We start from the raw sequence: 24,947 nt of genomic DNA, 5'->3' as shown, positions 1-24,947 counted from the left end.
GCAAATGTGGGAATAATTTACACTTTCTCACTGTACTACCATCAGCAACCATAATTAATCATGATAGAAAAAATGTGGAAGCCATCTTGGCTGGTGAAACACACAGTGCCTGTGAACAGCCCCTGACGCCTTGAACCACTCCGAGGGCCAAACAGAAATGGGTGTCAAGAGGACTAAGAACTCAACTCGCAGCAAAATTTTGACTGCGCCATGATAGGTCGAAATAATGGCGCACTTTAATTTATACCTAATATGAGTCCAAAATAGTTTTAATTAAATCTCATGTGTAACTGTCAGAATTTCACTTCATTTTTTTGTACATGTTTAAATATCAAAAGTGGGGAACGAATACAATAAAGAAAACTAGTTGTATTGTTCAAATGTGTTGCGTGTAAAAATTTTAACCGTAATATATGTATTAAAAACAAACCGTTCTTAAACTGCTGACCCTAAAAGTTAAATACAACTGAACTGATTCGTTCACAGACCACTAGAGGGAGCCCATGTATCACTCGTCATTCAGGTTGCAGGTGAGCTGAATCTCATTCCAGCTGACTTTGGGCAAATATAGCCAAGCGTAAAGTCTTAAATTAATCTAACATGTACATTTTGGGGAATTTGTGAGGAAACTGAAACACATACATGGCTCACAGGCTGTAAGTTTTATAACATGAATAAGTTTGTGTATTTGTATGACAACTTTCTTTCTCAAGTCATTGTTGCCTTTGAAAAAAAAAAAAAGATGTTGATGGAACAGCACTCTTTGACTTCATAACATGCTGCTTGCTTGACAGCATAATTATGGACATGAGCCCAAAACATTATAATTTTCCCTGTTTGAATGTACTGCGTCCTGATCAGCATAACTAGCAATACATGTCAAAAAATATGCCGGCCTCATTTAGCATGGCGGGATATGAAATTCACATTCCCGTGCGTTGCCACTTGAGTACCTGTTAGTGGCGTTTACCGTGCCGGAGCGTGTGCATTTGCGGGGATTCGCTTTCACGGCGGTGAGTAGGTGTGTAAAGCATCCACCCAAAAGTGTCGGAAGCCACAGCTAGCAAGATGGCATCCAGGGTGACTAATAAGCTTAACATGAGCACGGCTGTGGTGAAAGAAGTCGTCAATGTTGAGAGAAATGCAGAAATTCTTCCCGAGGCCTTTTTCCCCCCTTCAATCACACTGCCAACCATCTTAATGTTAACTATGCCAGCGCTACTTAGGACGAACAAACAGACGGAATTGATCAAAGTAGTCCGATACTCAACTTTAGTTCCGCAATTGATTTCCTTTTTTTACGACAATGTCGATGCGTCACGCGTCGTATGAGTGATTGAATGATTATTCCCAGCGTGATTCCTCTTGAACCGCCGCCTCCTCCGAATTCACCGCTACGCTCGGCTAATATAGCACGAGGGAGTCTATTAGCTCTGTTGTTTTGGGCCCCCACGTTATAGCTTTTATGTCAACATGTGACTTTCCCTTGACCATGTGGCTCTTCCAAAGTGTGGATTTATAAGCCACTTCACACTCCGCTCCTATGTGGGAGGCAGGCTGAGTTTAAAAATAGGTAGGTTTGGAGGTAGCGAGCAAGCCGTGCCGCACGAGGCACTTAAGGAACACGCTGAGGTTTGTTCTCTTTGCGTACGTGTTGTGTCAATACTCGGGTTTAAGAGGATCGGATTCAATCTTCACATTTAGTCAAAGGGATGATGAAGAAAAATGCCATTGCCAAGTACAAAAGTGTTATTCATGAAAACGAGGAGCGTCTCACCCGTAAGGTGACTGAGTGACCTCTTCCATTTCCGTTTCATCTTTTACCTCTCAGGCCACATTTTTTTGAACGGGATTCAATTACTGCTGCCTGTTTGACCCGTTTGACCAGAACCACCAGGATTAACTCCATCTTGTGACCTCCGCGGCTGCACAAAATCAGACGGCAGATCCAGAGCGGCGCTAACGTACGAGTTTTTCGAGATACATCTGGAATTTATATGAAATACCGTCTTGTGTTTTTTACGTGGAATTTCTTTTCTGTATGAAGAGATCGATCTTTCAGCCTCGCTCTAAGCTGCATCAGATGCTCGTTAAGCCTCGGCTGTCTCTTAATCACAACACGGATACCTGTTAATTACCAAACAAGTTCAAATGTTTTTGAGTCTTAAACTGGGATTTCGTTGCCGAGCTCCGGGTCGAGCGCTGTGCGTACGGTTAACCATTAAATGAAACGCCGCTGGGTCCGACGTCGACGAGGAGGGAGGATGAAGCAACGGGTGTATTAATAGGCAGCTACACGGACGACACTGTTTGCTGTCGGGTCGGGGATAAAGCGTGAACTTGTAAACTCGCAGAGGGGCTTCCTCCATCCCTCTCCTCGTCTCGCTGCCTGGCTATTGCTCTTCGCGGTGTCATCAGTTGGCAGAACCGAGCTCGATAGCAGAGGCCGTTCTATGAGGGTAGCGATTAGACAACTCTCTGATTCTCATCCCCAGCAGAGTTCACTCAAAGGTAAGCGAGGGGTTTACATCCGGAGATACTTTGTGCTTTGTTCTTTTTTTGTAGTTATTAGTGGCGTCGGGTCATTACGGTGTAGCCATGAAGGCTGCAAAACCAAGAACATATTGATCATTGAGTATATAATACGCTTGCCAACTTTCAGTCAAAAGCCACAAAAGAAAATCTAGAGAGTTCAAACCGCCATGTGTGAAGATGAGTGGTCAGAACGGATTAACGGTATTAACATTGGTTTCAATGGATAGAGATGATTTGAGATGAGTGTTTGTTTTACATGAGTTCTTCTATGTATGCTAAGGTGAGAAGAAAATTCCATGATGGAAACAGTTTGAATCATTTGAAATGAGAAATCGCATTTAAATGTGAAATACATTTCAATTGGAAGAAGTTGAAAGTGAACCATTAGTTCCACTTTAATAAAGGTTCCACTGTATTTCCGAGTCAGTTTCACACCTTGGAGCTCTCAAAAGTGCCTCATAGGGATATTTCTAAGTGATTAGTACTCCTCTTAAGAGTACAGAATTTAAGCTTGATAACGGGATAATGGTGCATCCCGGAGGTGATTAATATGCTTTATTTGCTCAAATCCTCATCTTTTTTTCCATCATGCGAGCTTCTATATGCAGAAGCATATCTTTCATGTTCTTAGGCGAACCTTGGCTCTTTCGAGATGGTTTTTTTTGGGGCTGAAATGTTCTTATTTTCATTTTTTTCCAGCCAGTTGGTAACTTTATGTGGTGGCATCATCGGGTTCCCAGGTCAGTTGTCCCCAATTATGCTTGACAAGGTCGAGGGGCGCGATACACACCCTGGACTGCTTGGCAGCCACTTGCAGCATATAAACTAACATTCCCATTAAGGGCAATTTAGTCTTCAATTGACCTCATATGTATACTTTGGGAATGAATGTAGGAGGAAGCCAGAAATAGAATATGTGTGCCTTTTAATATGTCGATTTCTCATTAGTATTAATAGTGACAGCAAATGGAGTTCCATGATGTATTTTTTGTTTTATTTTTTTTAGTCTGCCCTTGCTCGTACAGTATCCACCTCATATTTGGATACAACGTTGAGTTGGTTTGAGCCCTGTTATATTATTTCAGATGGCAAAGCATGCATCTGTTTTTCCCTGGAGTCTTTCACACATATCTGTGTGCAATTAATGTGGATTTTGACAGATGGAGAGGGAAAAAAAAAAAAAAATGTCCTCGTGTAAGAGAGAGAAGGGTACATGCCACAATGTGTGAAGAGCAAGCACGGAGGGATCCACTCTTATATTTTCGCCGCCCGTGCCAGATGGACCGGGCGAAATTCTAACAGGTAGAAAATTCAACAACCCAAACGTGCCCAGAAAGCATCAGGAATGAAAACAATTCCAAGTGTTCTAAATTTAGCGTTTAAGAAACATCTTGTCTCCATCCATGATGAATGTTCATCAACATAGCCATTTCTTTGAATGATAATTGTGACCGGGAGTCATGTTTAATTCAAAGTGTGTGTTATGAACACATCAGACTTAAATTTTTTTTTTTTTTTTTTTATCACTTTGCCTGGTAGCGAACGTGTACAAATGAGGATTACAGAACTGGTGAGAAGGCAACAGGTCATGGTTGGTAAGCCGCCCGGGGGGGTCACTCATATGGAGTCACTTTTGACAGGCTGTGGAGGAGGCTCCATTGTTACCCGTCTGTCTGCATGTTACCTGCAGGCGCTATCGTTGAGACTACGGTATTATCCTATTATTAGGCTTAGTTGTTTATGCTTATTACCGCTTGTCAGGTAGGCAGAGAATCCTTCTCAAAATGAATATCTCGGGGGGGGGGGGGGGGGTGCAAGACTGCTATTTGAACATAGGCTACTACATTGGATTTGGATTAATTCTGAGAATGCCTCCATAGAACATAACAAACGGGGAATTTAACTTCTTGTTGACACAAACAGATATATATATTTTTTTCAGAGCATCATTGAGAGAAGCACCCGCGATTAATATATCGGTTTCCTAGAGGAAGTGAACATTTAAAAAAAAAAAACTATCATATGGTCTGGCAGCTTTTGGGCGTAGGACCAGAGATGACAAATGTGCTCTTGCAATAATTCAATCTGTTCGCATAAGTCTGTAACTTTTAGGGACAGACAGAATGAAAATGTTCCGGCAATTAGGCCGCCAAATCAGCGTCCAATAAGTGTGATCAAGTGTCAGTTGAGATGCTGCTTTTCTCACTTTATCCAATGACAGATTGAGGGGTATTAAGATAGTTGGTAAGTGGCAGGAAGTTAACTGTGACCATTCGAACGAGAAGGATTTGGAATTGGAGGAATAGTTTGGTTGCCAAGCTGAGCGATGCCAAGTTTAGGAATACGGCGCAACCTCTGAAGCTGAATGCCTCGAAAGTGGAACAATTTGGAGCGTCACCCTGGAAAAAACAAATCTTTTACGGCTTTTTTTTTTTTTTTTGTCGAGGGTGTCAGTGTTGACAAAGAAAAAAAGTGTAACTAAGGATGTGCAATTACCAATACTGTCTCATTTCAATGTATCGGATACTCGCGGCGGCAGCCGATACCAGTCACCGAAACTAAGGCGCCAACTTGTGGCAGTAATCAAACCTGATGTGTAAACTCAGCCTAAGAGTGAATCGGGAAATCAGGTTGGTATTATTCTCTCGTGATTCAGTAGCACAGATGCTAATATTGAAAAAATAATAATAAATGTAATTGTAATCTGAAATGTATTACATTTTGGAAGTAACTTGCCCAACACATGATGGATGAAATGGTGCTTTTATTGTTCGCAGGGTGAGAAGTACCTTCTGATGATGGTTGATCCTGACGCTCCAAGTTCCGTTACACCAACTATGGCTCACTGGAGGCACTGGTTGGTCACAGATGTGGAGGTAATTTTTTTGAAGTTCTCACACTTGGATCACGTGACGGGTCATTATTTATTTATTTATTTATGGGGGGGCTGATTTGATCTATTCATTTTATTTCCTATTTATTTTATTTATTCGAATGCGCTCCGGGGCCGAAAAATGACGAATGGTCCCGAGGCCCAACTTGGTGAAAAGAGGGTGCCAAGTTGCAAAAAAAAAAAAAAATTGGGGTTTGGTGTATCGGCGGCAATAAACGCCTGTGACAAAAGTGTGGGAGTAAGTCTTTCTAAATGGCTGTGAAGTTTGCAAGGGCCTGTCAGCAACAATTTCCCTCTCGCTGCACACGGCCCGAGACGTGTCAACGCAGGCGTGCGAGACTGCGATTGAGGAAAGCGGCGTGCGAGGCGCACACTCGTTCTCCCGTAGAGCTCCTTCACTAGCCCCCCCCCCCCCTCCAGTGGAGAGATTTTGGCACAGTGTCCTCCCTTCATCTGTTCCCCCAGGCAGAGCTGCTCCCCCCGATGATCCACACTTCTCCATATTTTACACCCCCAAAAATGGGCACGGCTCCGATCCCCTTTTTTCCCTCTTCCTATTTCGCTCCTTTTTTTATCCATTTGTTTTTGTGTCTTCACATTGCAAATGCGTGTTGAGTTGCCGATTCCGTCCAATATTTGTCGACTTTTTTTTTTTTTTCTTAAATCCGAAACGAACCGAGAGACGATCAACTCCGTAGATTAAGACGAGTGGTCTGAAAAGCAAAACGCACAAAGGCGTTTCGGCTGCTCTCATTCCGCTTCAGACGCCGTCGCTCCACGCTAAATATATGCATCATTGATTCAAAAAAAAATCCAAAAGTAACGCAACGGGGATATGTTATTTGTTTCCATTCGGCTTCAATAGCGCGCTTATGATTTATAGAGCTGCGCTTGTGCTTGATTTTGAAGTCTGCAAATCATAATCTTGGCTCATTTATGGACAACAAATATGCATGTTTTACTCCAATGAAAAATAAGCGTCACCTCGTGCTATTAGCTTAAGCACGCGCAACTAAACAAAGTGGCCAGACAGACGAGAGCAACGTGGTCTTTCTAACAATTGACTTCCATGTCACTTGTGTGGGTGTTGACCTCCCTTCCGCTGCCCATGCGGGGCTCGGCCACTTTGACGGCGCGCTTTCTTTCCCTCATGGTGACTGCTGTTTGGTCAGGAAGGTTAATGAGCCTTTTGAGTGATGCTAACCACTAGTGGGAGGTGTTTAATTGACCAGTGTCACTCTGTGACATCACACAACATCAGGTTTGGGATGTAACCCAGCCCCCCCTCCCGCACGGGATTCTATTTCGTGTCACACTGACGGATCTCTTAATAAATAAGTCGGGCCGACAGAGAGAGATGCAGCATTATGTGAAGATCATGGTGTATGGAAAAAAAATTCTTTTATTATCCACTGGCAATGAAAATAAGCATTTCGCTCATTCAGGTGTCTTTACTTTATTTATTTTTATTTTTATTTTAAGTAAATTGTTTTTTTCTTATATTATCCACTGGTAATGAGAATGAGCATTCAGCTAATTCAGGTGTCTCTACTTTTAAAAAAAAAAAAAAAAGTAATAATAATAAAAGATTTTTTTACATTATCCTCTGGCAATGAAAATGAGCATTTAGCTAATTCAGGTGTCTTTACTTGATTTATATTTTGAATTGAGCGTAGCCACTTCTACCTTTTGTTACCTGCATTGTACAGTATATTCATTCATCAGTCCAAGGTCACATCAGCTTGCGCTACTTTGTAGATGTTGCCATAATTAATCGGTATTCCTTATCCATAGCTCCGGTTATGAAGGGTAAAGATTTTCTTAATTCAGCCCGGTGTGAATTGAGGTCAGGCTTGCCTTAAAAACAGGCCCTCATTAGAGGCAAAGGGAGCAGAACAAGGACAATGGGTTTACCTGGCTCTGACTTCATTGCTCACCTTGAAAGTTCAAATATAAAGGAACAGCACCATTTTTACAAACGTAAAGAATATACGCTGCAACGTGTAACGTCGAAGGCAATCTTTCAAGATGCTCATTAACTTGGAGATTAAAATGGCCTGCCTGGGCCACCCCAAAAAAAAAAGCTTTCTCACACTTTCTCAATAAATAGTGATGAATGTTGTCAAAGCCATTTGGAATGCAGAGTACAATTTATGGTTAATTACCAAAATAAGCATCAACAGATTGTCTTGCTCTCTTAAGTGAAAAATCCAGATTGTCAACTCCCCCCTCCCTCACTGGCCTTCCAGACTCTAAATCAATGCAGATGTTCCAGCACGTCTCACAGCGATAATTACTCTAACAAGTAAATCATTAGTTTGGGAATAGACGCAGCTTATGCTCACATACAGAAACTTGCTGTTACTCGGTCTCGTTAATACTCTCATGATCATTTCGCCGGCTTGTGAGTCAAAACTGATGCAATATGAAGTGCGCTTCACTTAATGCTCTTTCTCGCTCCGAGGTGTTCATTATCGCTGTCAAATCCTCTTTAAGAAGGATGTGGAGCCTGAGGTTTTTCATGGATTTGAACTTAGCATTAGGATAATGACTCAAATTTATGCGAGCCAGCTCACCCCCACTGTTCATTTTTTGGGGGGGGGACAAAATAATTCCTCGAAAATTCATTAGTACGCAATTGAATTCACTTCTCTCTCTCGCAGGCTGTAGCGCTTTGTCTTTGTGGCTGTTTGAAGACAGCTGGACAGTTTTCATGGCGAAGCATGCTGTGCTCATTAATATGGTGCATGAGGGATATGCATGCTTTAACATGCATCTCTCTTGTATGGGCTCCCGGGGGGGGGGGGGGGGGGGGGGGGGGGCGACAGAGCCTGTGTTCTGCTGCTGGTCAGGCAAACAGTGAAGTATTGTGATTGTCTCAGACCAGCTGGCTTGGTGTTTGGGAATTGTGAGGCCTGCAGAGATCATCTGCTCCACACCTCGAGATGTCCTTAAAATGCAAACTATTAGGCGTGTATCCCTCCTTTTGCTATTTTATTCACCATTTCGCCACGTGGCCTCCAATCAAATGATTTTTACACGTCGCTAACCGGAATCGTTTCAGTTCGGTGATGATGGATGATTTCCAAGTTGGTCTAATTTTGAAAAGAAATATTCCCTCCCCGAGCAAATCACGGAAAATGAATTCATCCTCAATCACATTTACTTTGTCTTAAGGTCTGCTAGCTTAATGCTAACATAGAACGAAGCTAGCATCAATGTCTTTGTAGTTATCAAACTTTTACGTTGACACACAAATAATGGCGAACGATGCTGCCACCTAGTGGCATTTTAACGCATTAGCATACGTCACAGCAAGTTCATGTTTTGTGTTCTAGGGTTATCATCACACATTTGCTCTTTGCCAGCTATAGTGCCATTTTGTGGTGGTATCGCAAGAAAAAGCAAGCCTAGCATAACATCTCTATTCTACTCCATGCAAGGTTTGATTTTTCGCTAACAATCAAAGCATAGAGCGAGCTACGCCTTTTTTTCTTTCAAATCTTTTGCGGAGACACGAAACCTACGTTAGCGTATGAAGACAATACGAACAAATAACAGCATTGTACTTTACCGTGTAATTCTCCCCGAGTTGATTTGACAGACATAAGGTAGCCCAAAACAACTTCCCGAACCATTGTGAGAACAAAGAGCCAATGATATTATTCATAATTAAACTCTTATTGTGCATTGAGCAGGATATTTCCATTTTCCGTTGACGATCCCACCCCCCAACCGGCTTTGCCACTTTGCACCTGGAACATCTGCGCGGCGTCAAGAGCAGTGCCTGGCTGCGCAGATCGGCGCAGGTAGAGGAGCACGCCGTCGCCCGGCTAATGATGAGAGTGTCTGCCCTCTCAAGCTGCTGCTTCACGCTACTCGTACGCCCAGGGAAACAGATTTACCAAACATATGCGCTGTGTTTTTAATCCAGTTGAGCACTTCATTTCCCGGCAAACACAAATAACCTTACGGGACATCCATATATTATCACAAAGGGGTGGGCGCGAAGGAATTGAACAATTTTCTTTTTTTTTTTTTTGTTTCTTCCAAACTTGCTAAACATGCTCCTAACCGATGTGTACTGTTTGCTTGTGTGTACTTTCGGAAACTTTGTTACACAGAAGCACAACTTGCATAGTACATCATGATTTCAATCGAAGCTACCTGTGTGAAACCCGAGGCCCGGGGGCCAGATACGGCCCACCAGATCATTTGATGCGGCCCGCAAAGACACATTTTACATCTAATTCACGTGTCAATACTAAAATTGTCTTCGAGATTTCTCTAGCAATTTTTATGACCATTCTTCTTGTGAACAATTTTTACTAGTCTCTGATTTGAAAACTTGGCCCGCCACAAAAACAAGTTTGACACAGCTGTTGTCATGCTTTCATTTGAGCTGCGTGTTCTTGCAATGTACTTTTTTAATCGTTTAATGACAAAAAAAAATACAGTATATATAAAAAGTCTACACCCCCCCCAAACAAAAAAAAACAATACATTGACAGTGATCCTCCAAGATTTGCAGCAGTAATAATTTTTCACCCAAATGTTGGTGGGTTTCCAAATGGGATGACCTTTTGGACGTTGAAAATGTAAAAGTTCCCCTGACGAACATGGACAACAATCGTCCTTAACATAGCAGGCCCAGCTGGAGATGCTTAACGGCCGCTCGTGGCGTTGGTCCTATTGTCAGCTGCAGCCAAACTCCAGTAAATGTCAGAGGTGCTATTACGTGAAGTTCATTATTCTCTCACTCAGCCCTCCAATGTTTGATGAGCACACTGCAGATGAACCGCATGGGGGAAGAAAAAAAAAAAAAAAAAGTCACTAAGGACAAATAAATCACTAAACGGAAATATTCAAATATGCTCAAATCTCCACCAAAGACATCCTTCCCCAACCCTCTTTACTGCCCCACCTCTTCCACTTAACTCATTCACTCCCGTTGACGGATATAGACGTCTATTAAAACCGGGACGGCACTAGATGAGTTAATAACAAACACGTTCCTCTCTAGTGTGGGCTGACGCTCTCACTGTTCTCCGCCACCTAAAGGGAGAATTACATAAGAATCCTTGCGCTCAATTGTCAGCTCTATCCTCTGTCCACACACAAATACTGTAAAATCTCTTGAAGCTGACTCCGTTCAGATTGCGTCCAGACATTTAAATTGCGTCGCTATATGAAAAATGTCTATGCTTGCCATCCTGGTTCTATCCAGATGACTCCCAAGAAAACAAGGACAACCTCAAAAGCCCTCTCGATGTATATATTTTGTATTTTTAGAGCAGATTGGACGTGCTCCATGCAAATGCAGTTAAACGCCGGTCGCTCGGCACACATAAAGACACTTCTCTTAATATGAGCCCCTTTTCTTCACACCCACGAGCATTGTGCATCAAATCCTGTTTTTTGTTTTTTTTTCCTGAAACGATTTCCAGTCGCAGCAGCCGCAGACAATGTTCCCCCTCACAAGCTGTCGTCTTTGTCGTATGCCCCCCTCCCCACCCCCACCCACCTCACCCCGAGTCAAAAGCAGTATCTCTGGCACTGGGCCCTGGATAGGATTTGATATTTCAAGGTGGAGTACGTGTTTGTCAATCGCTGCTTACCTTTCCACTTGTAACTTGTCTTTTTTTTTTTTTTTGACATGGAAGGGGGGGGGAAAAATCCCCGCATGGGATCCAGAGGGGGCGTACACGAGCACAAATGTCACCGTTGGTGGGGGGTCGTCTAGGCCAAGGCTTCCACTTAGTTGTGTCTTTCAGAGTACGTTGAAGGGGAGTGAGGCATGCTGATAAAAACAACTCACTAATAATTATGCTCTCCTAGAATAGCCCTTATGTAAGTATATGGCATGCTTGCCAGTTAATAATTGTACACAAAAACAAAGATTTGACAAAGGGCCTCACACAGCCAATGTATTTTGGCATTGTAATTAAATATGACAGCTATGAATGGCAACGTTGGCAGATATTAGAGCGGCCTGTCTAATTTTCAAAAGTTAAGAACTGAGTCATTACCAACGTGCGCTATGGTTGGATTTTTCTTTTTTTGATCTTTAAGGATTAAATTGATTGTCTGATTTGATCGGTTATCAATCCAAACCAAAGTTCTAATTTCTAGCTTCTGATGTTAAAATGATCACAAAATGTATCGATAACGGTACCTTGCGATAAGGCAAGTATCGGCCTCGATATTTGGTATCGGTACTCTTCGGTTTTTCGATATTGGAAACAGCTTTTGATTTAACGCCGGCAATTATACAGCCGTGTGCTATTTATGAATAATTAGCGTAGTACTCTTGCTGGGTTATTTTTTTTTTTCCCCTTACGTATTTGCTCAGTTTATTGCTATGCTGTTGGACTAACAACCATACATCTTCTCAGACCTCTGATCTATGCTATTGACCGTTATCATCGCCAAGAGGTTTGTTGCAATGTGGTATTTTTATGCTACACTTGCTAGAAGAAACCTGTTTACATTCCAGGGTGATGTATAGTTCACTTGGCTCTGTGGCGTATTCCGCCGCGCTGTATAGATTTCTTTCAGCTAACGAAATTAAAAAGACAGCAGCGTGCGTGTGTATATGTGTGTGTGTGTGTGTGTGTCTGTGTGTGTGTGTGTGTGTGGTGTGCCTTCCAGCAACACGATTTGCCTGCGAGTTCACGATATGGGTTGAGAGGGGAGTTCCTTTGGGGGGGGGGGGGGGATTAAATAGCTCTCTCTTTCTCTTCCTTCCCTCCTCCGTAGTTATAGTACACAAAGTGCTTGCAGGTCTACGCGGCGTTCTCACTGCATGTTTTGCCATAGCGCTGCTCACAGGTAACAATAAGCCAAGGTCAAAGGTTAAGAGGGATTGCCGAGCATTCTCCGGCAAATATTATGCACGCGGGTGAGACGGAGCGGCACTCGTAGTAGTAGCCCTGGGAGAGAGAGAAGGAGAGATCGAGCTAGGCAGGTATGCAAGGTTAGGACAGTTTCCCCTTTCTGTAACTTTTGCAGAAAAGTCTAATTTAACACAAGTTACAAGCTAATCACCTCAAAATAAAAATATACTGTACAGTTTTCTTTTCAAATGAAATTTTATAAAGCTCCACGATTTCCATATATTAAGAGAAGCAGGTCACTTTACATTTTGCAGTATACGCCCCCCCCCCCCCCTTAGGAATAAATAATAAAGACGCATTTTGTCCTAAAATGTTCCACGCAAACAATTATGCACTTAGTTTCTTCCAGCAAATGCATTCCACGTGATTGTTTTTGCCTCCCAGCAAAAGCAGCCGAAAAGACTAAAAACCTTTCATTTGGGGAAAAGGCCGCTATTGGTCACCGTCAATAAAAGCATAAAAGCATTTATTTCCCACGTTTGTCAAATTAACAGCATACTCCATCTCCCATAGGACTTGCAAGGTTCATTAACCTTTCTGTGAAGTGGGACAGGTTTCCAGCGGTTAGCATAACCTCTGTCTCGCTCCTGCCTCAATTATAATACAAGAATTAAGCATGCGGCCATTCAAAACAGTAATGCCGCCTCTTAAATCCCTTTTGTGGCGGCTCTCGCTCGTTAATGACTAAAGACACTGAATGAACTGTGGAGAGAAACAAATGAAATGGTTGCTCTTAACTGGAGGGATGACTTTACTCTCAACGCGGCTGGCTGCCAGGATCAAAACCAAACATCATTTCTAATCATTTGTAGGACTGAAACTAGACAGTCAATATATTCCTTGGTGAGTAATTCTGATTTGAGCAAATATGCTAAAATGAAATGAACTCAATTTTTTGGGGTTTGAAATATGAATTCCTCAAACCGTCACGTGGGTTTCCGCACTTTTGGCCTATCCAAAGTCAAAAGAATATAGTGACCTTGGGCAAATTTGAGCGGTCAATTACACGCCTGTTGATCACTTTTAATGTCTTAATAATTACATGATTATCCCCCCACCTCCGCATTTTCTCTGGCTTCTTTTTTTTGTCCTCCTCCTCCCCCGTAGTTTAGCCCGCAAAAAAGTCATTTCATTTTGTGTCACCATTCTCACTCTACTTTCAAGATCTTATGCCATTAATAGCCCTCATTTTCCATCCAAAACGGAAATCGTCTTTTTAAAAAAAGTTTTTCCTCGAGGTTGTTACCCATCGCTTTTACCCATCGATGCCTTATCATGTTACTGCTTGTTGTTGTAGGCCGGATTTTTATTTTTTGTGCCACCCCCGTCAGTGGGAAGTCCTATGGCGGGGGTTGATTTTGAAAAAGGGGGGGGGTGCATGTCTTGTTTACATGTTGGCCCGCTGGAGCTTCGGGTGGGCCGTGTGGGCAGCTTTGTTCAGAATCCAGGATTCCCTTCCAGTGAGTCATCCTGCCCCCCCCCCCCCCCCCCCCTCAACTCCAAGCCACCGTTACCTTGGGAACTTAAGCTCGGGCTTCCCCTCAGCTGTACTAAAGTAGAGCCTCATCAGCATCCGTACTCTCATTAGCTCTCATGTTGGACCAGATTAGTTTTATTAGCGTACCCTCATTTTTGGCCTAACGGGGCAGCGCAGGCCAATCTGCTCTCTGAGGATGAAATGACCAGACCGGCACGGCCATTTTGCCAAGGCGCATTTGTAATGTATGCAAATGAGACAGAATAGATGAGGGCGATAATAGCTTTGGTTGGTTAGTTTCTTCAACTAGTGATTAGACTAATAATGGGCTTCGCCGCTAATGAGCTGGCGCCAAAGACGAGATACGTCACGATGTGTCAGGCGATGTCGTCGAAGTTCACTTAGTAACCGGACTGTTTATGTTTCCGAGTCAGTTCATTAGCGCGGCCAAATGAGTTCCTTGGTTAAAGCCATTAGTCGGACTGGCAATGGTTAAATGGGTTAATTTGTCGATGCATCGATGCAGATCCGGAATGACTCACCCACTGGTTTTCACCCTTGACTGGGGCCAATTCACCCTGCTTAGTTGATGGCCATTTAGTCCGCTTCACCGCATGAAAGCTAATTAGGTGCCGTTTCCACAACGGACCAGACAACCTGTAGAGAATACCGATTCCTCATTTACGGAGGGAAAAAAATGTATTTAAGGGAACTGAAGTGTGATTTTCTCTGAATTTTGCTCCAACGAATGGCATTTATAGGTTAACGTAGTCGGCCACTGGAAAAATGCAAATAAACGCTTTTGGCAACTATTTTTTGATTTGGTGGAGACAGAAAAGTGGATGTTGGGTTCATGATTGTTTTTTTTGTTCCCAAAGCATATATTGTCATAGCGAGATACTGTTATGATAAATCAACTATATTTTTGCTAGTTGGGTTAGCGGCGTTGTCCAAAACACTGGCAAGCTCGAGGTACTTGTCAGAAATGGATTGTTAAATCAGCCTGAGACCGATCCTGTTTCAATCAAGTGGCCGATTCCGCTCCAGTTTTCCATTTGGACTCCAAACCTTAGCATTAGCAGGCGTTAACACGCGGCGAGACCTCGGCCACGGCAACTCTTTGCAAAGTGTACGTAAAGGCTGAGTTTCCCCCCGTCACTTTAAATTCGCCACCAGCCTGCAAATGAATGAGCACCGAGGCGAAGACGAAGCAGGCGCAATCGCAAGCACTTGGCTTGAGTGGAATTGGCGGGGTTGGCGGGAGGCAGGCTACAAGTCCAGCCTCAGAAATAGAGCTGTGAACACCATCTGTCATGCTCTCTCTCCCCGTCTGTTAGCCTGACTGCGAGCGAGCGAGCGAGCGAGCGAAGGAGAGAACGAGGCGCTCCGAGCCGCGCTTTAGACGGATGTGGGTGCTGATTATCGTAGGTGTGGGCTTGTGCGGGGTGTGCATGGGAGGGGAGAAGCAAGAGGTGGATGCATGAGTAATTCACGCTGACAAAGGGAAGTACTCACCCACACAAGAGGAGAAGAGGAAAAACAGGGATGTTGGGCTTGCGCTCGCTCGGTCGGGTATTCCTGGTGAATCCGCAACGCCCGCCGACTACTTCTGCCGGACGTTATATGCATACTTGACTCAAACTAGAGACTCAATGAATGAGTGAAATGTGGACATCACCAAATCCTGAGTTGTATAATGATAAAACCTGTCAATAAGTTCCCCTGCTTTTGGGAATTAGATTTAAAGCTGCAACTTCCAAAGTAGAATTATTCCTGTGTTATTATTTATTTTTTTGAATATGCTATCTATCATTTTAATTGTTCTATTTCCCATATTTGTCAGATTCCTACCGCCTACACTGCCTCTGATTTAAGTATTCCCCGATGAGAGGGTGCACGGCAGCGTCACATTGTGTGTTTTTTTTATTTTATTTCAAAGCCATATATACACGATATGCTTTCTTGGAGCAGTGAAGCACGTTGAGGAGTTTTCAACACCCCCAAAGTTATGTTCTTGGCTCTTTCTTTGGACTCCATTCATGTAACAATGGCCCAAAGTTTTTTTTAAACTCTGCTTTTTTTTTTCTCCCCGTAATGCCCAACACACCCATCACACAGTCAATCGCCTGCTCTAACTTTTTTTTTTTTTTCTCTAACATTTAACAACTCAATAAGAAGCTTTCAATCAATGAGCAGTCAACTTTTTTCCACGCGATCTGCATCCCGCCCCCACACGACAGTCCCCTGAGGTGGGCCACCCACTATGTGAGAATGTCCTGTCAATGAGTGTGAGCATCGCTCCCCGGTGAGCATCCCTGAACTGTCATAACTATCCTAAAAATGATTTAAAAAAAAAAAAAAAAAATCCCTCGAGTCGTACCAAATTGCAACTGTTCTGCTGTTGTTTTAACGGCGATACATAATACGAGTAGAATGATCACGGTACGGTGAGAACAAAGCCGCACGCGCAAATGTTGACTACCTGTTGCCACGGCAACGGGCTCGCATCCTGCAGGCCTCGAGACTCTTGCTCGTTCTAAATAAAGCTTTTTGTTCTCGCTGATCACTGGATGAAATGATGAAAATTCTCTCCGCAGAAAGGACTCTTCAGGAGTAGCGATTGCCTTCACAATGGCGCCGTGCACTTGATATTTAGCACGCTAGCGCAGGAACAGGATTATTGACACAATGACTACGCCACATCACGCAATAATTATTTTTTTTTAAAAGCCCTCACTTGTATAATCCTTGGTAAATCTTCTCCCGTCTACAACAAAAGAGCGAGCCGACATTTATGTAATTCACAAATGCGTTTATCGGGTTGAAGAGATTCAAATGGTCTTTGCAATAGTGTCATGATTCAATCCATTTTTAAAGAGATCCATGATGACGCAGAATGCCTGTCATCCCAATTTTTCGGGCTCTTGGCTCTTAATAGGGTCTTGGAGTGCCCATGTAGAGCGCCTTGGAGGGCCTTAGCAAGCTAGCCGCTAAACTACCAAGCGACTAAAGCCTTCCATCACTGGCATTCATCAGGGTTAAAAGAAATGACACAATTCTCATGCTGTGTGTATTATTTTCCCGCTGTTCTCATTTAGCGTTTGAGCCGATGAGGTTGGGTAAAGCCCAATCCTGCATGCCCTCTGTGGCCTTTCACTGTGTTGCGTCACAGTACCGTAGTCACCCTGCAGGGGGGAGAGACAGGCCACTCTGGCAGGTGTTGCCGCTGCTGCTGCTGAGACGAGATACCCCACGCCGCTGACGGGGGACTTCCGTGGTTACTTCAAGTGGTTTTGGGGCCATTTCACAGACAACATATTTAGCCCTTTTCCACCCACTCGAGGATGCGAGAGTCTCGTAGCGAGCAGCCAAGCCTATTAAACAAACGTTCCTGTGAGCAATTTGCATGGCGCGCAGCATCTGTGCGCTGGCCCGGGATGAGCCGCTTGAACTTGACATGTGCATAATGATTTTGCGGCTGTGCATATGACATCTGATGAAGATACAACCTGCTGTTACAAACACATTTATTTTCCCTTATATGAATTCATTAGGCGCAGGATTTCATTGATGTAACAGTCTCGGGCAAGCAATAACGGAAATGCTATCGTGATCATAAAGTCTACACACCCCTGCTGTTTTTATGATGTGTTGTAATTGTATAGAATCGTTTTAAAAACGGGCTATTTTTCTCGAGCTGGAACTGTGGTCTCAGTCAAGATGGAAATAATTAGGAACACTTCTCAATTCCAGTCAGTGTTGGCACAAAAATGTTCAGGATTCTGCTAGAAAGGGAAAAAAAAGGTCATTAAAAGCCTATTAGAAACATTGAACACCGCTAACCAACATCTTTCTTTGAATAGGGAAGTTCACTGAAGAATGGAAACTTAACAGGGCAGACAATCACTGGTAAGTATATTTTTATTGTATTTTTAAAAAAAATATTTGAATATATGTTGGGTTTTTTTTAAACTCATTTACAGTCAATGAGTGGTGGTGGGGGGGGGCATGTCTTAGTTGACTCAATTTGCAATGACAATCACGCAGTTTGAGCTTAAACTTGCCTCATTGTTCTAATCATGTTTATCACCGTGTGTGACTGCATTCATCAGCCGTCGCTCCGCTAATTCCTTTGTTTTGCTCCCCCCCCCCCCCTCCCGATGCAGAATACGTTCCTCCGAATCCACCACGGCATACCGGTTTGCACCGCTACCAGTTCCTGTTGTTCAAGCAATCGCAGGACGTGCCGCCCCTCGGGTCGCAGACGCCAAGAGGTAATGATTCTCAGAGGTCACCGTCGCTCTGACCCCTAAAACCTCATCCATCATACGAGGGCTAATCAACGCGACTGCCAACACCTTGTTGAATCAGCAATAAAAGCAAACACGGAAAGCACGTAACGTAACATTTCTATACGTTTATAGCCTGCTGGAAATGATAGTGCTCATCCATGTACCTAAAGAGATTTTTTTTTAAAAAAGAAAGTATATTAAATTTAAGAGCCAAATAAGTTTTATGTGAAATGATTTAGTGGCGCAAAAAAAGTTGAGATGGAAAATAATGTGAATGCTCAATTAGCTTGTTCTAGGATGCAGTGCATCTACTTGTCCACAAGAGGCGCTATTGATTAACTAGTTGGTGGACGATTCAACGAGACACTTTGTCACATAGCGTTTAATGTTGCTTCAATATTGAGTGGTCAGATTTGAAGTTACAATGACATTTTCGGTCAAAACAAATTCACTTTTTAATTTACTTTAAAAATGATAATTTGGAAGTCAATGATGTGTGTGTGTTTCAAAAGAGCTGTTATTTCAATTCTTTTTATTTAGTTGAGGTTCTTGTACTTTTTAGCCCCCCAAAGGTGGGTCTGTGCGGGCGGAATCCACAGAAGCCCACGATCAGGCGTGTCTGGCTGTCTGTTGTGGTCGGGTTCCGGCCGATGCGATGATGTGAGGGCGGTTTGAGTCATGAATGAGTGCAGCTGCCACTCTCTGCTGTTTTGGAGCTTTGACACCTACGTCACTAATCAATGCCGGCACGCTGTTTGATGTGAAGGCTTTGAAAATGAGCAGAAGATTCTTCAAGTATTCACAACGTCAAACATGGTTAATATCCAGAAATCTCAGCAGGATTAATAACCTGCTGTTGTTTTATGATTTTTGCGCAAACAGAAGAATGTCTTTTCTGCCGTCAGCTCGATTTCCCCCTTTCTCATTATGAAGCTTCTGAACCCACCCATATTTACTCGTCTGGATTGCTGTAATTGACCCGGATGACTTCCTCTCCTTAGCAAAGTCTTCTTGCTGTCAAAAAGAAATCAAATTACAATCGTTACTTGAACAAACATTTTGTATCAGTTGTTGAAATGGCCATTTTTACTGGTATTGTTTTTTTAAGAGGATTATTATTTGTATTATTCCTTATCAAATTCATGTTATTATTTATTATTATGATAAAATAATTGACTATTATTATTAATATTATGCGCAATGGTGTCAAAGGTTCTGCGAATCAACTTGGGAATAATTGATGAATGGGACGTGGACCTGTTAGCTTCGTTTTGGCAGAACTTGCGGCGCTCATCAAGCCAGAAACAGAGGGACTCGGCTAATTGATGATGTCCATTGCCTACTTGTCTGCTGCCACGCTTTGCTAGTCTGAGGAGGATTTTTGTCTCGCACCTGCTGCAATTGGACTGGCCTCCGCTTGGCTTTGACAAGGTTATCCCTGCACACACACACACACACACACACACGAGCAGAGGGAATCCCATGTCTCCCCACCTCCTCCGTTAAGTATGTTCACTTATTAGTGTCTGTCCTCCCTCCCTCCCTCCTTCCCATGTGCAGCGACACAGAGAGCATTTGTCAGGCCGGTGACATTAATTGATGTGATTTACAATGGCAGAGCATTTAGTCGTGGGTGGGAGACTCCTAATGATCATTTTCCACTTCCAGCAGCGCGGTCGTTGACTCAATTTGATTGCAAACATGTTGTCCCTTGTTTTCTTTTCATCTGGGGCAACGTCTTTAGTTAATGGGGGGGGGAGTCTCCTGTGTCTCCTGTGTTCAAGTTATAAATGTGGGTCAGTGACCTGATGGAGATAGTTGAAAGTAGGGGGGGGGCGCTCTTGGCTCCAGGAAGAGATGATGGGGAATCCCCCGTGCCAGGGTAGGGGGGGGGGGGGGCGGCCATTGGGCATCGTGGCCCTCGCGATGCTTGTTAGCCACTTTGGCAAGAGCCACCGGGTTTGCAAAAGGGATGTGATGCCGAAAGGGAGGGGAGGGGGGGGCTGGCTTCTCATCTTTCAGGGGCCCGGCCGGCATGGACGTCACTGGCTGAAAGTGAAGGTTGAAAATGACAACAATCTCAATTCCTTGTTCCCAAAATGTGAACCTGATGATCATACGGCGCCAATGACAGTGTAGCGGCGGGCGGGCGGGCGCGCGGCTTGTATGGTGTTGCTCATCTTGCCTTCTCGAGCCCACACTGCCAGCTCAGCACACTCCACAGTAATTGAAGCCATTTGCAATGTTGCAGTGCGGTAATGGGCAGATCCATGTCTACCACCCACCCACGGCCTCTACCATTAATCAGAGCGCCACAGCCAGAATTTTGGGCTTCTGCGGCAGAGAGCACTTTGACGTTTTACCTTCTTCTTTCTTTTATATATATATAAATATAAATATATATATATATATATATGTATATATATATATATATATATAATTTTTTATTTATTTATTTTTATATATATATATTTATATTTATTATTTTATTATTATTTATATATATGTATATTTTTTATTTATTTTTGGGGGGGAGTTAAAGGGGGGGGGGGGAGTCTGATCGAAGCGTGAGCGAGACGAAAGCGGAGGCAGGAAGACGCTCACATCACCTTTCGTGTCCGCCACTATCTGTCCTTTCCATGAGCGTTGAGATGGAAGCGGTGGAAACATGTTCTCGGCACTCCAAACACACGGCAGCCTATTTTAAGATGGCTGGTACCAGCCGGCGATAAGGCAAGATACTGAAAGTTCCGACGGATAGCCAAGGCGGGTTTTGTCATCCCACCGTAATCATCGATGCACGTCAACGCGTGTCAATAGAGTCCAATCTGCCACTTGACTCATGAACCGTTCCACACCTGCGGGGGTGGCGCATTATCTGGCGTGGAACGCCGTGGCCCACCTTTCGGGCAGGTCGCCGGACTCCATTGCCCTCACATGATGATCGGAGCCCTTTCTGTCAGAGTATCATCGTATTCACTCTGACTGACAGAGCGGCCATTTTTTTTTTCTTATGCTCCACCTGTATTCATTGTAATTTTCTGACATGCTCAAGTATCGACGGGCGTAATAGTTGATCATTAAAGATCAACGTCAACACACCTCCAATACGAAGGAACACCCGAGGGTGAATCTTTCCCAGATGTCCTTTGTGATGGCGGCGGCGGCGGACGTGGAGCGCGTCTCTTTCCCTGATGGCGAAAACAGCCGCAAACAAAAGAGCTGATCCGCAGTAACGTTCGGATCCGAGGCTGAGCCCCGAGTCAACTGTGAAACTATTCTCTCTACAGATTTGGAGCGCTTCAATCGTTGGCTGGCTTTGTATAAGATTCTTTTCCAGTACTGTCCAGCTGTTTTTTTAATTATTCCAAATGGAACTAGTGGAATGTCAGCGATTTCCTGGATTCGGACAGGATTTTCTTTTATGTACAGCGGAACACATGAAGATGCTCTCGCACGGTTATTTAGCTCTCTCTCGGTAGCGTTGTATAGCAGAATGGCAACTGTGTTTTTTTTTTTTGTGAAGGGAAAAGGCAAAGTGCGCTGGGAATTTTAGGTTGTCCAAAATCTTAAACCGTGATATTGTCATAGCAGCCGGATTCACCGTCTGGTGTTTGTTTAAAAGGAGAGGGAAAAGGGGAAGAAAAAAAACAAAAAAGAGTGCAGGCGACTGAATCATATCTTGCGTTGCCACCTCCATCATTACTGCAACATGTTTTATTTTCAGCAGTGTGTGTGACTCACAGCTCACTTAGGCCTTAAACATCGACGGAACAAGCAGGGATTGCAACGCTTGCCTGGTAGTGGATGTTTGCGTAACAATCGAACTACAATCCGTTCCGTTGCATTTGCTCGTCTTGCAAAATGAGATTTTCTATTGGGATTATTATTACATTTTTTTTTCTTTTTTTAAACGCTAAAACACAAAAGGCTAAGCTACGGAATCACTTCTGCTCAGTCACTTAAAAGCAAAAAAAAAAAAAAAAAAGTACTTGGACATCACGGAAGTTTTTATTGCTTGACTCGGCATTCTTCTTCTTCTCTTCCCGTGTTTTTCTTCTCTTACGACTGTCCTTGGTTCAGAGAAAGTGTTGCATGAAAAAAAAAAAAACATTCGAGATTAAACGATCTAGCCGGAGATGTAAATATTATTTTTATTTGTGTCTTTCTGTCAGGTCGTTGGGATGTGGAGTCCTTCATCATTGCTCACTTTCTGGGAATTCCTGTGGCCAGCGTGCAGTTTCTCACGCAAAACTATCAAGACTAAAGATCTCCTGAAAGTTGGAATTAATTTCAGATGCACAATTGTTTTCACACTTATCACATCAGTTTATCTTCATGTATTATTTCCTCTTTGTGTTTTCCCTCTTGCACGCATTTCGATGATCACATGACCCTGTTGCGTGAGATTTGAGAGAATCGGTTGTCACCTCGCTGGGGGGGGGGATTTCTTATTAGTTTCCGAACGCTGTCGACGAGAAAAGGAAAAGGGCCTCTGATATCGCAAGCCGGTGTGGAAAGAGTCGCTTCTAAATCGGGGGCGGAAACACGTCAGGGCCCAAAATAGGAAGTAGGAGGTGAAACCGAGACCGCAACACAACCGGATGCTGCAGTGGAACTAAAAGTGACATGATGGCAAGGTGGGTTGGTGGTTTACAATTTATTTGGTGAAGGGGACTTACTGTGTTTTTGTTTGCATTTTTCCACTGACCCGTCAGCTCAATTCGAAAGAAAATCTCGTCCGTCCAAACGCGTCCTTGACTTTGAACCTGTTTTGAACTTTGGAGACTTGCGTAAGAGACCCACCTGGCAGGTCAACTTTTCAACCCTTCCACTCGCGGATACTTTTCCGACTTCTTTGTAGCGGGCTGGTCGGAGTAAAGTATTGGTTTCTAACCAGCACCTCTCCTCTGGGATGGGCTTGTATCAATAGCCCAGATTTCTGGATCTCCATCAAGGACTTTGATGTTGTGGTGATCAATCCTTTGATTAACCCCAGTTTGGTGTCTCCTCAGTGGTCCAGGCAGGAGTAGGTAATGTTCCTTTGGTGGATAAGCCAGCCTTGGTAAAGCCCCATCGTGCCCTTCTGATGAACCCTCCGAGATCATTGATCAATTTTGTTTGCTTCCTGGACTTTGCGGTCCAAAGCTCCGCAAACAAAACAACTGTTTAGTATCCATCACTTGGAACGTCGTTCTCCACCTTGATGTTACCTATCAAATATTTTCTCATTTGGCAAGCAGGCTATGAATCCACACACTCATTGTGTAACGTGCCAAGTGGAAGAGAATTATCACCCCCCCCCCAAAGAACCCACCTACTAGGAATGCATCAGCAATCCAGCCCCTTGCCAAGATTTTGACTTCAAAAATCAAAACAGCGCTTTTGCTTCCATTCATATCTCGTCGCCCGGGCTGCCAGAAACTACTGGATTTGTCGCTGTTTTATTTTTACTCTGAATGTCAAAAGCATTGACAGCTGTCATTCGCCGACCCGGGAGAATATTGTAAATGTATTCAATACCTTCTTAATGTATTCAAATGAATTAGTTTAATCAATTCCGTTGCCTAACCGAGACAAAAAGTGATCTAATAAACGCAAGCGCTTTTCTCCCTCACCGGTTGAAGAACGTGCTTGATTTCACTGGAGGATTGGAAACATAAATGCGACATAAACAGGCTTTATTGTGACGCCGTGTCTCGCTGAGCAAATGACCTGCATTGACTGCAGCGTGGGATCGCGACGTTAGCTTGGAGGGGAAAGTCACTAACGCATCTTTGCTTTAATCAACATTAAACACTGCATAATGCAACGCCGACTTTGACTCGTTCTGTTCTGTCATCAAAACTCACCTTGAGGCATGAAAAAAGTCAAAATAACATAGCATTATCGATCTTCCACTTTGAGGCAAAGGTGATTTGACTATACGGGCCTGGGTTTTCCATGAGCTGGATTGGGTGGCTGTGGACCCGTGGAAAGAGGCTTTACCGCAGGTACGAGGTCAGGTGTTTCCAAGCCAGGGATCACTCGGGCTCTCCCGATGGAAGACGATACGGGCTGCGCTGGATGTTTATCATGGACTAAGAGCTTTGCATTGATAAACGCCGCCACGCTGCTCTTCTATCAGGTTTCCTCAAATAGTGGCTCCCATTCTAAACATGGTCCACTTGAACAAATAAACACCTCTCTCCAAATAGATGCTTCCTCTTAAGTACAAAAGAAAAAAAGTCTATGTGAACGTTACGGCTAAGAAAAACAGCAGCAGCAAATTCATGGAGTTCTGGATACAGAGATGATTTTATTTGAGTTATGTAAAGTCAGCATATTTTCAGTAATCTGTTTCATTCAATAAGATCAATAGACGTCAATAAGCCCGTAAGTGAATCACGGTTTATTTTGCTGATTCAAGTGTCCAGCATGGGTCAGGGAAGATGCTACTCATCCACTCACTGGTGCAACTGGTAATCATAACACACCACTGCCACAGTTTGTGCAAGCCCCCAAAACACAGAGCTTGACTCAGACCAACCTACACACTTTTTTACACACTATGTTATGTTTCAATGCGAAGCTATTATTAATTTCTCGGGTGGGAATATTCACATTTCTTTGTTGGTTGGTATTTCATGCGTGTGTGCGTATAATGTTCCATCTCAAGTTTCAAATTAAATATATTACTCACACTATTGCTAGTTGACATATGATATTAATAAACCATGTACAGTGAGTGCAGTAAAAAAAAAAAAAGAGAAGTTATTGTATTTTTAACTTGTTTCCTTCCCACAACTTTGCTTGGCAAAAGCAGCGCCGTGACGTTTTGTCTACAGTCATCTTGTCTGCGGCTTTAGATCACT

At 43.4% G+C, this 24,947-nt stretch overlaps 1 protein-coding gene across 1 annotated transcript in view; it reads left to right on the top strand.

Moving 5' to 3' along the window:
* Positions 1-24,724, top strand: part of pebp4 (phosphatidylethanolamine binding protein 4) — a 32,668-nt gene extending 7,944 nt beyond the window's left edge. The window contains exons 4-7 of the mRNA XM_085909426.1: positions 5,313-5,411; positions 17,665-17,710; positions 17,968-18,075; positions 22,269-24,724. Of these exons, the coding sequence (XP_085765552.1) occupies positions 5,313-5,411; positions 17,665-17,710; positions 17,968-18,075; positions 22,269-22,360 (345 nt within the window). The 3' untranslated portion in view covers positions 22,361-24,724. The remainder of the gene's footprint in view (positions 1-5,312; positions 5,412-17,664; positions 17,711-17,967; positions 18,076-22,268) is intronic.
* Positions 24,725-24,947: the final 223 nt, after the last annotated feature.

This window comes from Syngnathus leptorhynchus, chromosome 4 (genome assembly GCF_054491065.1).
Source record: "Syngnathus leptorhynchus isolate UIUO chromosome 4, UIUO_Slep, whole genome shotgun sequence".
Taxonomy (NCBI): domain Eukaryota; kingdom Metazoa; phylum Chordata; class Actinopteri; order Syngnathiformes; family Syngnathidae; genus Syngnathus; species Syngnathus leptorhynchus.
The sequence above is the reverse complement of the archived record's forward strand: the minus strand, read 5'-3'. Positions and strand labels throughout refer to the sequence as shown.